This window comes from Malaclemys terrapin, chromosome 2 (assembly GCF_027887155.1).
Source record: "Malaclemys terrapin pileata isolate rMalTer1 chromosome 2, rMalTer1.hap1, whole genome shotgun sequence".
NCBI lineage: Eukaryota > Metazoa > Chordata > Testudines > Emydidae > Malaclemys > Malaclemys terrapin.
The window spans coordinates 78,430,678-78,444,051 of NC_071506.1; the positions used below are offsets into that span (position 1 = coordinate 78,430,678).

General features: G+C 41.2%; 1 protein-coding gene across 6 annotated transcripts in view; it reads left to right on the top strand.

The window, feature by feature from the left end:
• The window catches only part of CHST9 (carbohydrate sulfotransferase 9), a 263,682-nt gene extending 250,932 nt beyond the window's left edge, over window positions 1–12,750 (top strand). For all 6 annotated transcript variants that reach the window (XM_054017233.1, XM_054017234.1, XM_054017232.1 and 3 more), the window contains one exon: window positions 11,236–12,750. In XM_054017233.1, coding sequence (XP_053873208.1) covers window positions 11,236–12,327 — 1,092 coding nt within the window. In that variant the 3' untranslated portion in view covers window positions 12,328–12,750. The remainder of the gene's footprint in view (window positions 1–11,235) is intronic.
• Window positions 12,751–13,374: the final 624 nt, after the last annotated feature.

Below are 13,374 nucleotides of genomic sequence, written 5' to 3' on the forward strand. Positions count from 1 at the left end.
CAGAAATACATTTATCAACAAATGGGAGCCATCCGTAGCTTAAAGCACAAAGGCAAGTAAAATTATCTACGCAGAAAAAAGAGAGATTACATATTAATCTCATCTGTTTAGCTCAAATAAAAGATTAATGTGTAACATACTAAACTTCCTGACTCAAGATTGCCTAAAAACGTATGCTTTCCTAAGATCTAAGGTCCTTATATACATATAATAGGGGTGTGCGCTGTATGCCAACTACTGCATTGTAGACATACAAATATTTTTGCTTGCCTAGAGCACTAGAGTCATCTCTATAGTCTTTTCCATAATGAAACTCAAATCATCCTCTTCTCTGGTGTCAAAATTTCATTTGATGTTGCTTAGGCTACTTTCCTCTGCTTATGGATTTTAGCCTTGTATAGAGATAAGAATGCAAGTTTGATAAACAACGCTGGTCAAATATATTGACCTACTAGTGAGTCTGAAATGAAAATGCAACAAGCTAAAATCATACACAGAACAGATGGGACTTTTTTGCACTTATTCAAATGTGGTTTATTGGATAGTGATGTATGCTGGTGGTGTGAGAATCACGATGGTAATTTGACATATAGTGATCATATGCAAAAGCTTGCTGGTTGTATTGGATTAGTGGATCAGGTTTGATGTGAGCCAGTATCTGTATTTCGGATAATGAGCATAGAGAAATACAAGGCAGAATATTGCAGATACTGAAATATCTGGGTTTTTTTGTAAAATTGTGACATTTGTCAGAAATATCACTTCCTATTAGTTGGCAGCATCCTGATATCAGAAAATTCTGGCCGAGTAATACAAATGTTACAGAAATAGTTCTGAACCACTTGTAACAGAGTTAGTCAGAATTGTATTTGCTACATTGTATTTTGACAATATATAGATTTTATAGAATATCAGGGTTGGAAGGGACCTCAGGAGGTCATCTAGTCCAATCCCCAGACAGATTTTTACCCCAGTTCCCTAAATGGCCCCCTCAAGGATTGAACTCACAACCTTGGGTTTAGCAGGCCAAATATGATGATATTACACACACAAAAACTATGTTAAAAAGAAATTAAGGATGCAAAGTCAAGCACTGATTTAGGAAATGCCAGAATTAAGGTTGCTCCAGCAACCTTAATTTGGCTTGCTTTTGCAAATGCATTATGATAAAGTCTTTAATTACATGATCGCATACTATTGTTTCCATAGTATCCCTACCTCATTCAATGCACAGAACAGATGGTGCTCATTTAATAAGGAGCTATTCATTATTTTGTTTTCTACTCATTGTGTAAGGTGTGCTCCCATACCTTATTTACTGCACTCTGTTCAAACCCAGCTCTGAAGACAGAGTTATTAATTTCCTCGTGTTTTTTTTTTTATGGTGCTTGTCACTATGGAAACTGAGTGCTTCACAAATGAATTTATCTTCATCTCTGTAAAATGGGGAACTGAAGTACAGAGTAATTGAAGTCCAAAGTATCCACTAATTCTGGGTGCCCAATTTGAGATGCCTGGGATCTAAGTTTTCAGAGTGCTTTTCATTATATAGTATTTTATGCATTCAAAGTGCACCTCCCATTGACTTCAATCACAGCTGTGAGTGCCCAGCAGATCTGCAAATCAGACCCCAGGGTCTGAAGTTGGGCATCAAGAAAATGAAAATAAAGTTAGTGACCACCTGCTCAGCCCCAGGCAGGTGCATGCTATAGTGGATGGAATCTTTGTGGAATTTAGCTGTTAAACTCTAGCAAGTTTCCTTTGAGCATATGCAAACTGCAGTTTTTCAGAGGCTTATAATTTGGTCAATTTTGGGTGGATTTTCACAGGGATAGCAAAATGTGCATCCTTGACCCAAAGAGCACCTCCTTGCCAAATTTCAAGTCCCTGCTCCAAAGCATGGGGGTGCTAGAGCTTTTCCAACACAAGATTGCTAGAATTTTTTAACCTGGGCAAAACAGTGTATTTAACCTTGTTCTCAGAAGCGTCTGAACAGTTTTGGTTGAAATTATTCAACATTCACCCGGAGGCACACACCTAGCATGGAAAGTATCAGCCCAAATGGTTAGTCTGGTGAAGTTATAAGCAACTGCAAACGGGATCTTATCATGGGAAGTATCGGGAAACCTTATCAGTGTTTTAAATAAATATATCAAACACTAGCTACTCTTCACCCCCATGCCCATTTTGTGGCTGCTGTGCTTGGTTTTTCTCAGGAACCTGAAACAGATACCAACGGGGGTTCCAGCATCTGAATTACCGTGCTAAAGTTATAGAAAATTCAAACTACCTTCCCTTGTAACTGTGCAAAGGTGTCTGCAACCCACGCCCCAAATACATCTTTGAAAAATCTTTTTGAACGGAAATTTGGTATTACTTAATATTCTTTTAAGCCCTCTTCCATTTACAGAATAGGAACAGTCCAAGCAACAAGAGAACAAATTTACTTAGACTAGATGCCTCATCTCTGATCTAGAGGACAACCTCTAGAGATGAGAGAGGAGATTTCACATGTTGATTCATTGATGCTGGTGCTTCTGCCGAGGAGTGCCAACAAAGATACCAATTAATATATATTATAATGGAGGATTCTGTGATATTGCCACCCAGTTCCTATATTCTTATCTCCTTACTGCAACTGTAGCATCTGAGTGCTGTACTAAGAATACAACACTGCTGTGAGGTAGATGGTATCATCCCATTTTATAGCTGCGGCAAAGGTGGGAATTAAACCCAGATCTCTTGAGTACCAGTCTTAACCACAAACCATCTTTCCTCCCTCTGGATTGAAACCACTAGCTCATTTTATACAGACCCCTGGTAGCTATCGAATGGGAAGAGCATTTCCACAACGCATCCCTGTGCCAGGTTAGAAAAAGTGACCTAGACAAGAAAGGCGCAGCATCCTATTTCAAGTCCCTTCCACTTGGCATCTGTCCACAGAAATGTGAAACAAAAATTTTCCTCTCTAAAACACAATTTGGTACATTGGTGGCTATTCCCCTTTGAATTTGTAAGCAGAGTTTTTGGAAAAATTAGGATTCCAGGGAAGACTGGCAGAAGGAGAGCCTCACTAACAAATGACTGAGAGGTATAACCAGAGGGGATAAGAAGAGGACAGAAGGGAAGGGCTGACCAGGGACATGGCTAGGGAAGGTGTCAGGACATGGGTGGGCTTGGTGAAGCTTGAGAGAAGAACAGGAGTACTTGTGGCATCTTAGAGACTAACAAATTTGTTTGAGCATAAGCTTTTGTAGCCCACGAAAGCTTATGCTCAAATAAATTTGTTAGTCTCTAAGGTGCCACAAGTACTCCTGTTCTTTTTGCGGATACAGACTAACACACCTGCTACTCTGAAACCTTGAGAGAAGAGTACCACCAGTTCCCCTTCCTGTCAGTGCAGCCTTTGATTTATATATAGAATGCACAAGCCAGTAGTTTTCATCCTGTGCTTTTTTAAGTGAGTATTGTCAGAGACTTACCCTTAATAAACTGCAAGTAAGTGAAGTTAATAAGATACCAAAGAGTAGCAATCTTTTACCTTACATCTGTGACCAACTCTTTGTAGGTTAGTCAGCCTCTTTCAAGAGCTGTAATAGGGATTTGTTTAAGCTCACTAACGCTAGACTGCAGAATTTCTATATGAGGAATGTGTATATTTATTTATTGGGTGGTCTGTTGTAATAATTGTTCTCTGACCATTGCCAGTTATTCTTGGCAAATATTGTCCTGGTGCCAAAAGACTGTGAATAGCCACTACTCTTAGCAGGCTTATAGAACTTATTTCTACGTGTCTATAATAGCAGTGGCTTCAGTCTGATATGTTGGAGGCAGGTGCTATGCAAGCCCTCCACATACCGCTGCTAATGTCTTAATTCTGACCCCGGCTATCACAATCCTGAGCCTTTTCTGAGGAGAGACGTCTAATTGTGCCAAATTATGTGGTCATTTCATGATTTAAATCAATGAATACTGGGAAAAAACTACCAAACTAATTTTTACCTGTGACCTACATCAGGTTTAGAACCCAGGCAAAGAAGAGTGTGCAATAACTCAGTGACCTAACCAGTCCCCTCTCTGCCCCCCATTGGAAGCATATATTAGCTCCATCTGTTAGTTTTCCAACCTCACATTATACTGTAGCTCCTACTTCTATCGTGTCACTGATTTTTTCTCTGTAATAACTACACTTCTAGGAATATGCATTACTTAACTTGATTTCTTTTTTCTAAGTCCCTGGTACAACTCTGCAGGAGTCTTGAGCTTGGTGAACACAAGCCTCCTTAGAAATAGAGCTGATCAGAAAATGCAAACGAATTTTGGATACTTTCTGATTTTTATCAGTTTCATTTTGAGAGATGTTTTCTAGCCAACTCTGATCATAAGTGGTGCAATGTAATGTTGGATGCACAAAAATAACTGATTATGTACTTGCAGAACAGACTTACTGGCAGTTCAGAGATATAGCACCAGTAGATTGTCCCATTCTCTTGGCCAGAGATATGGACTAACTCTACCCTATGATAAGCAGATGCAGGTACCACAGACGTACAGTAAAATTTACTCCCAGGTCACTCATGCAGTCAGCTCAAGCTGATGTTGAAAGAACATTTGAGGAGGAGAGTGTGATGGTATATGACAGGGGTCAGCAACCTATGGCACGCATGCCAAACACGGCACACAAGCAGATTTTGACTGGCACGCTGCTGCCTGCCATGGTCCTGGCCCTCAGCCCCAACCCCCCACCCCCACCCACCGCTCTCCCCTGCGGAGGCAGGAGGCAGAAGCTTAGTCCTGCGGCAGTCCAGCTTCCCCCCCTTCCCCCGCGTCTTCCCCCAGCGTGGTGCTTTCCTGCCCCTCCTCCTCCCCCTCCCTCTCCCAGCCGCCGATCAGCTGATGGCCCTTGCGAGGGGGAGGGGGATGAGTGGCAGCGTGCTCGCTGCTCCATAGAGGAGGCAGAGAAGAGGTAGGGATGGGGCCTTGGGGAAGGGGGTGGAACAGGGCATATCCCTTCCAGCCCCCTGCCATGAGCTGCTCAGGGCAGGGGGCTGGGAGCACGCCCACGAGCCGAGCACCCCAGCCCTCTGCCCTGACCTCTGAACTCCCCTCCTACACCCAGTCTTCTGCCCTGTACCCCCCCATACCCCCAACCCTCTGCCCTGACCCCTGAAACCCCCCCACACCCAGCCCTCTGCCCTGACCCCTGAACACCCCCCCCAGGTCTGGGGTCTCGGCTGCCAGCCCCTTGCCAGCCGGCGTCCTGGCCGCAGGCCCCGCTCAGCCCGCTGCCAGCCTAGGTGAACAGAACCCCAGGCTGAAAGCGGGCTGAGCAGGCTGGCAGCGTAAGATCAGCATTTTAATTTAATTTTAAATGAAGATTCTTAAACATTTTGAAAATCTTGTTTACTTTACATACAGCAATAGTTTAGTTATATAATATAGACTTATAGAGAGAGACCTTCTAAAAAACGTTAAAATGTATTACCGGCACACGAAACCTTAAATTAAAGTAAATAAATGAAGACTCGGCACACCACTTCTGAAAGGTTGCCTACCCCTGGTGTATGACATGATACTGTTGCTAGATTTTGACAACCAAAAAACCACTTTATTGACCCCAGAATTGTAGTTATTTAGCAGTGCAGAAGAACACTACACAACAGTTTCTTTCCCCCTCTATCTTTCCCAAACTCAGATCCATTCTGTCTGTTGGGCTCTTAATTTTACTATTCCTGTTAATAGATCAAGATCCAGCACTAAAATGTTTGAGGCACAATGGTGCCTGTGTTACAGATCATTACATTTTTGAAAATCAGGCCCTGGAATTTCACCCTTCCCAAGACATCATTATATTTTTTGCATGGCAGGATGCTATAATTGAGAACAGTTGAGATGGGATCCTCCTAGTGTATTCTATAACTACCACATCACATAATTGGATGGATTTTAACCATTCTTAGCATTAGTCTTTCTATCTCTTCCACCCAGTGGTTTGTGAAGGCACTGAGAGGAAGGACAGCATCATGTACATGAATGTGGGTCTTTGCAGCTTATTGCTACTACAGTAAGGAGAAACCATTTTGTCAATGAGTGAGGAGTGGGGTATTTAAAAGAATAAAAAGATGAGGAAAAACTACATGCACCAATCCAGCCACCCCCAAATTTCCTTTTGTTCAGCATATTCACTGAATGGCAGGTAGCCAAATACCTTACTGTGACCATGTTAAATTCCTTCCCTTTGTATTTAGTTAAGCTATTTTTAAAATCTCTCTCTCTCTTTGTCTGGTTAGCGAAAGGGAAACGAGGTTTAGTTAAATCTACTGTTCTGCATTACCACAGAAATCAGACACATGGCCACTCCACAACTTCCTTTCAAATGCGTCAAATAACACACGTGAGTAATGAGAGAGACTGCGCAGCTACTGGCTTAGGAGGCAACACTTCAATTAATTGTAATTGTCAGATGAGTTGCACACAACCTGTAGCACAAGTTGTCAAAACATCTCGACAAGAGACTCTCTGCTCTCCACACTGATTTTGGAACTCATTTCTTTTCACATTCTATTAGAGTCCACGTTTTTTTTTGACCATCCAGGAACAGTGAAGCAGTAGCTCTCATGTCTCTAGGTAGATACCGGGCTTCCGAAAACGTTGTAACTAGTGACTAATCTGGGGATTATCTGCTTGCTGACTATTGTTGGCAGGTTTTTAAAGTAACGTTTTAAAAAACTATAATTGCACCCAAAGGCTTGTGTTTTACAAATGCAGATAATGGCCAGGATTGTCAACAGTGGCCAGTGATTTGAGGTTGCTCACTTTTTGGGTGCCCAATTCAAGACACACTGACGGAGCATGATCTGCCGAGGGTGGGCGCTCAGCATTTTCTGTGGCGGGTGCTCACATTTTTGAGGCGAGTGTCTGGGCACCCAAAAATTTAAGCACTCAAAATCACTGGTTGCTTTTGAAAAATTTGATCATAATGTCCTGGCTTCAAAGAGCCCAGGAAAGATTTTCACTCCAGGAATGAATTATTTCCTTCCTGACAGAGAAATGGGTGGACAAAACTTAGACTATTCTTTCCCAATCTACTTTTATTTGGAATATGTACATAGTTCCTGTTGTTGCATTGAAAACAAATGAATATCAAACAAAAAAAGCAGTAGCAAAACTTGCAGCTCCCAGAACTCCAGAAAGTGGCAGTGTTCTGACCTCCAGCTAGCTAATGGTTTCTCACACAAACACTATCCCATTTCACATGGATCTAACTCTGCCCCAAAAACATAAAAGTTCTTTAAGAGCATGTGGCTGGACTGTTGTTCAGTCAATGCTCCCAGCCCCATGAGAGCCACAATAGCTAGATTTGCCAGTGTTGCATGGGTAATATTATCGTATTATTATTAATCATGTATACTACAGTAGTACCTAAGGGCAAACCAACAGGGGACCCTATTGTGCTAGGTGCTGTACAAACACAGAGTAGTGAATGGTCCCTGCCCCAAAGAGCTTACAATTGAAATAGACAAGACAGGCACATTGTGGATGAAGGAGTATAACACATATGTACAGTGAACAGTGTAATGGCTGCAAATTTCATGTTAGTTTCACAATTTTTTTAAAGATAGGTTTAGTTAGATGGGGATAAGCTACATGAAAAGAAAAGGGAAGGGAGATGAGAGGGACAGGGTAGGGGAGAAGAGGGTAAGAGGAGCACATGTGGCGTGAAGCTCTTTCATGTATACTACTATTTTGCAATTTTAAAAAAAAACATTTGATGTAACTTCCCTCTTAAGCACAGTTCATCCAATTGAAAAGCATCTATTGTTCTCACCAATTAACCCAGCTCATTACTCAATTATGTATACATGCTGTCAAGGCTGAATCCCCACTCTGGCACTTTGAGTACAGAAGGTGGGGGCCCACAAGAATTTTAAAAATTAATACTGGCCACTCCAGGCTTGTATTAAACTCCCAAGGTTACAGCTTTTCTCTGACCTTGACTTGGTAAACACTGCCACCACCCAAATGCAAAAAAAACCCTTGGACCCAGGAAGGCACACTTGGGAATTCCTCCCTGTGGGGTACCCTCAAGCCCTTTCACCCCCACCCCCTGGGGAAGAGCTGAGAAAGAAAACAAAGGAAATTAGCTGTTGCTACCAGCTAATAAACAACATGCACAAACCTCTTAGGACACCAAAAATCCAATCCTGGTCTTAAAAAAGGTAAATTTTATTAAAAACAAAAAGGAAAAAAATACATCTGGAATTTAGGCTTTTGCTAGATTTTAAAAGAGCAATTCCAAAAATTAAGCACCCAAAATAGCTTTCTTGGGGGTTCAGCTTAAAGGTTACAAGCAAACAAAAGCATCTGGGGTTAGCACAGAGGAGTCCATTAGTCATAAGAAATAAACAGAAATAACCCTCATTGTGTCTTTTTAAACATTCCTAATCTACTTACACATTTGGGAGTTCCAGATAAGTAGTTTTAGATATGATCTGATGACTTATGATCATACCTGGCTTAAAGCTGCTTACAGCATTGCTGCTCTGTGTCTCCATTCTCTGGAGAACAATTACAATCACAGACACAAAGGAAAAGCTTCTTTCCCAATTTTAAAAAGTTCTAGCCTTCCCATTGGCTCTTTTGGTCAGGTGCCCCTTTTTTTTACCTGGGGGACTTTGTTAACCCTTTACACGCAAAGCAAACAGAGAACAGCGACCAAGAGGGACTTTATAGCTTAGTGTCTGGCTGGGTGTTCATAAAAGGGAGCTATCCCCCCCTTCATTTATCACACATGCAGAGGTTGTTAATCTCTTCTGGGAGTTCCAGGGGAGAGTTTCTTGGGAATTAGATGCTTAACTGCCATTTGTGCCTTTAAAACTCACCCACCCTCAATTCCCATTCTTAAGTCTAGTTTATAGCAGGGAGAGTCAATTATTTTTTGTCAAGATCCAATTTTCTTGGCCCAGGTATAGTCAAGGTCCAGACTCCAGAGAAAATAATAAAAAAGAAATGACAATAATTACAATAAATAAATAAAAAGATTTTGGGGTCCTTTCAAAAGCATCTGGCAGTCCAGATTTGGCCAATGGTCTGCCTATTGACTACCCTGAGTTTATAGCAACAAACACTGCAACCACTCATTATTTGTGATGCTTACAGTAGTATTTATTGACCTCTACAATATAATCCACTATGGAACACAACAGGAAAAGAAAATCAAATTAACAAAGTATTAAAAAGAAGCTTACATATTTACACAATACTTTTCTTGTTCTCGGAACTTCCAATGTCATCATTTTCCCCCACGTCTTTGTTCACCGCCATATCTGTTTGGAGCCTTTTTCTTCTTCTCAGCTTACTAAGAGGGGACCACTTTCAAGTGACTCCTGCTGCGTGTAAGTTGTTCTTGTGAAGTGTTACCTGAGGCTCCTCTGAATGGCTCAGCCCATCCTGCTCCAATGGAGTATTCACTCCTGTCACAAACGCTTCAGCATTGGTCCCTACATTTGTGTTCTCAATTTCTGAGGTAACCAGGTTGAAATCCTGTCCTCTTCTTGTAGCTCCTTTGAGTGTCCTCAAGAATAACTTTGATCTTGGTTCTGGGACCCAAATGGGGAGTCAGAACTGTTTCTTGAGTTTCTTGAGTCAGAACTGAAAAGAGTCCATAGCAAGGTTATAGTCACCTCAGGAAGTCTATCCTTTCTCTTGATTTGATGGAAACAAGCCAGTTCTCCAGTTGTAAAAAGTTTCCCTATATGATTTTCCATCATACTACTTAAAACTCTTATACTTTATCTAAGGGTATTCAAATTTGCTGTCAAACATATTTTTGTATATGTATATATAGTCCAAATGATCCAAATTCCTTTGTTCCTCTTCCAAAGCATTAGCCCCTCAGCTGCTGATCAAATACGAGGAGTCAAGAGATACCATTACACCTCTTGATTTCTCTCTTTATTGAGTTTTGAAAAATACTGAAATCATCGGGTACTGTTAGTCAGTCAGACTCTATCTTAGGCAAAAGCATGAGCAAGAACGTCAATAACCATGTTCCCCATTGGAGATACCCTCTCCCCCAAGATGTTAGTCCCCTCACTGCCTTAGTGAGGACACTCCTTTCACCAAAAGCACCATATTTTTATGTTGTTTCTGTGTTTTATCAAATAAAATTCTCCCAGAGGTTGGTTAAGGGTTTTGTAACCCCACAGTATCCCGTTATTTTAGCATCACTGCATAACTTTAATACTAGTTATATAGATTCATCTACCTGCACCTCATGCTAGGTGTGTTTCCCTATTTCCAATACAAAACTGTATCTTTTAAATTACAGACTTTTCCACTGTGACCAAAAGCATTTACTTTATCTGTATTCTGAGAGAACACTATATTCCACAATGGTTGTGGTTCTCTTCTATTGAGAAATTCCATTGTTTCACCACCATTCACTGTGGTATCACCATTCACACAGTGTGGAAGATGCCATTTTGTATTGACACGCTTTCTGCTGTCTGCGGTTGTGGGAAGCAATAAAGCTGAAAATTCAGGCATAATGTTTGGAAACCGCTGCACTAATCCTTTCAGAGTATCTGCCTAAGCTTTCACTGAATCACTGCTCACAGACACTTAAATCCTGTCTGTGCTAGGAAATGTTCTAAACATTTGTCACCACTGCTACACTGAGTTCCATTCCAACAGTGTTTGGAACTTCAGGTACCCTTGTGTAGTCAGCCCACCACCTGCTAACACCATTTTAAGCACTGTGCTGACGAGTCTTGCTCTGGGCAGCTCTAATAAACCCAATGTTTAAAGTGGCTTCAGTGACTGTAAGCTTGTCTACACTAGGGCTCTCAACATTGCTAACACCAGAAAGGGGCCTAATGGTTAAAGCCAGCAGGGCTGGGCAGGTGCCTCAACCTCTCTATGTACAGCTGTTCTGAATCTCAAAAAGATACTCATTTCGATTGACTTACTGGAGCCCATGTGGTTAAGAGGATCTGGTGTTAACAAGTTCAGTTTAAAAGCATATATTGCTCTCATCAGTTAACCCAACTCATAATTAAATTAGATGTATCTAAGAGTGGCTGTAAACCTATTCTGTGAGTTTCCTTCCCCATCTCAAATAGAGCTGCTAGCACAAAATGTATTTTTCATACCTCTACCGCTTTTGCCACAATAATAATGCTTTAAGTGAATGGTGAAATATGCCTTAAATTTTCATTCTTTTAATGTTTACAGGATTCCAAGCTCCCGCACCCAGAGGAGCTTGCCACAGCACCAAAAAATCAGAGTGCTGCTGCTAACCTCAACAAGCGACAGACAACTGTAATCATGGGCAGACATTCACAGGAGAAAGCCAGTCCTCTTGGTGAGATAGCCAGCTCCTTGGTGAGCCGATTATCTGAACAGCAGAAGATGACTAAAGCCTTTCTAAAACAACAAGTGAATTTATCACCAGTGATGCGCCCTTTAAATAAAAGTTTAATCAAAGATGACAGATGGAAAAACATAGATGACGCTCAAGAAAAACGCAGATATTTTCTTTATGACTTCTGTAAAAAATACAGTAGTGAGAACCGGCTCAGAACCCATCTAGTGCGTATGGTATCCAGAATATACGTGGAGGATAGACACAAAATCTTATACTGTGAAGTGCCTAAAGCAGGCTGTTCCAACTGGAAAAGGATTCTGATGGTGCTCAATGGACTTGCCTCTTCGACATACAGTATTAGCCATGATGCCGTGCACTACGGAAAGCATCTAAAGAAATTGGACAGTTATGACTTAAAAGGGATACAGACACGTTTAAATACCTACACCAAGACCATATTTGTACGTGACCCCATGGAAAGATTGGTGTCTGCATTCAGGGATAAATTTGAACATCCAAACAGCTACTACCACCCAGTGTTTGGAAAGGCAATTATTAAGAAATATAGACTTAATGCACATGAAGAGGCACTGAAAACCGGATCAGGCGTGAAGTTCAAAGAATTTGTCCGGTATTTGTTAGATTCCCAGCGCCCAGTAGGAATGGATATACACTGGGAGCAGATTAGTAGACTCTGCTATCCCTGCCTCATCAACTATGATTTCATAGGAAAATTCGAAACTCTAGAGGAAGATGCCAATTACTTTTTGCAATTGATAGGTGCTCCAGCAGAGCTGAAGTTTCCTAATTTCAAAGACAGACATTCCTCCGATGAAAGAACAAATATGGAAGTAGTGAGACAGTACTTAAAGGAGCTGTCAGATACAGAGAGACAGCTGACCTATGATTTTTATTACTTGGATTATTTAATGTTTAATTATACAATGCCAATTGTATAGCTCTGAATGATTTTAAAATTCTATCAGACATTTAACGATTTTGGCCTCAAACCAGCAACTGTAATATTACCATACAGCTCTGAGTGGAAGAAATATAACTGCTAAGTGTAACTGTCTTGACTTAGTTGAGATTTTATAAATGAAAGTGACACCAATTGACACAAAATTATAGGAGCAACGCACAAAAGAGATCTATAAACTATCTAATTTGCACTAAAAGGTCTGAAAAAAGCTGCTTTTGAGTATGGATTATATTGTGGAAGCAGTAATCCAGCCAGCTGTTTCATTAGCTCAGCGAATGTTCTTGTAATGGTTGAAAAACATTCAAAATAGCATGGATTTGTGTGTGTGTGTGTGTCTATATAGGAATAATGTGTCAAGTGTTTTGAATGTATATTTTTTGCTGTCTGTGGCATATTAATAAAAATCATTGGCTAATTCTGTAAGACATATGTAGTGTTATCAGTTGCAATGATGTACCCATTTGTCACCTACCCACCCTTTTGGCATTTTAATTTTTAAATAGAAATCCATCATGTGATGAACACTATGAGCCAAATCCTGAACTTAGTGGCCATCTTCAGTGTCTGGGCAGAATCATAGGGTGGAGGCTGTGGAACATCTGCAGAGGTTTCTGTGGCGGTAACATCAGTGCAATGGCTATTATCCAGCTCCACAGACAATGGTAAATCCTCCAGCCAGGCCTCCTGCTAACTGTTGCACGTGAGGTATGGACCCATTATTTCAGGACCATTGGTAACCATGATCACAGTTCAGTAGGAATTGCTCTATTGCAACAGACACTTCCAGCAGAATGCCATTGGTAGTGCTCTGTGTTCTGTTACCTTTTCTCTCCTTTGCTGAGTTTGGGCCATCAAGCAGCAAACCTCAGAAAGATGGAGGATGCAGCATTCTGAAGTGACAGGAAGGGAAATGGCCACTGTAATCGCTGAGGCAGATTTATGGAATTTGAGTACAAAATCCCATCATCCTGGTTATAAAGGAGTGGAACCTGGGGGCAAGAGGGTGGAATGCCCTGTCTGTGAG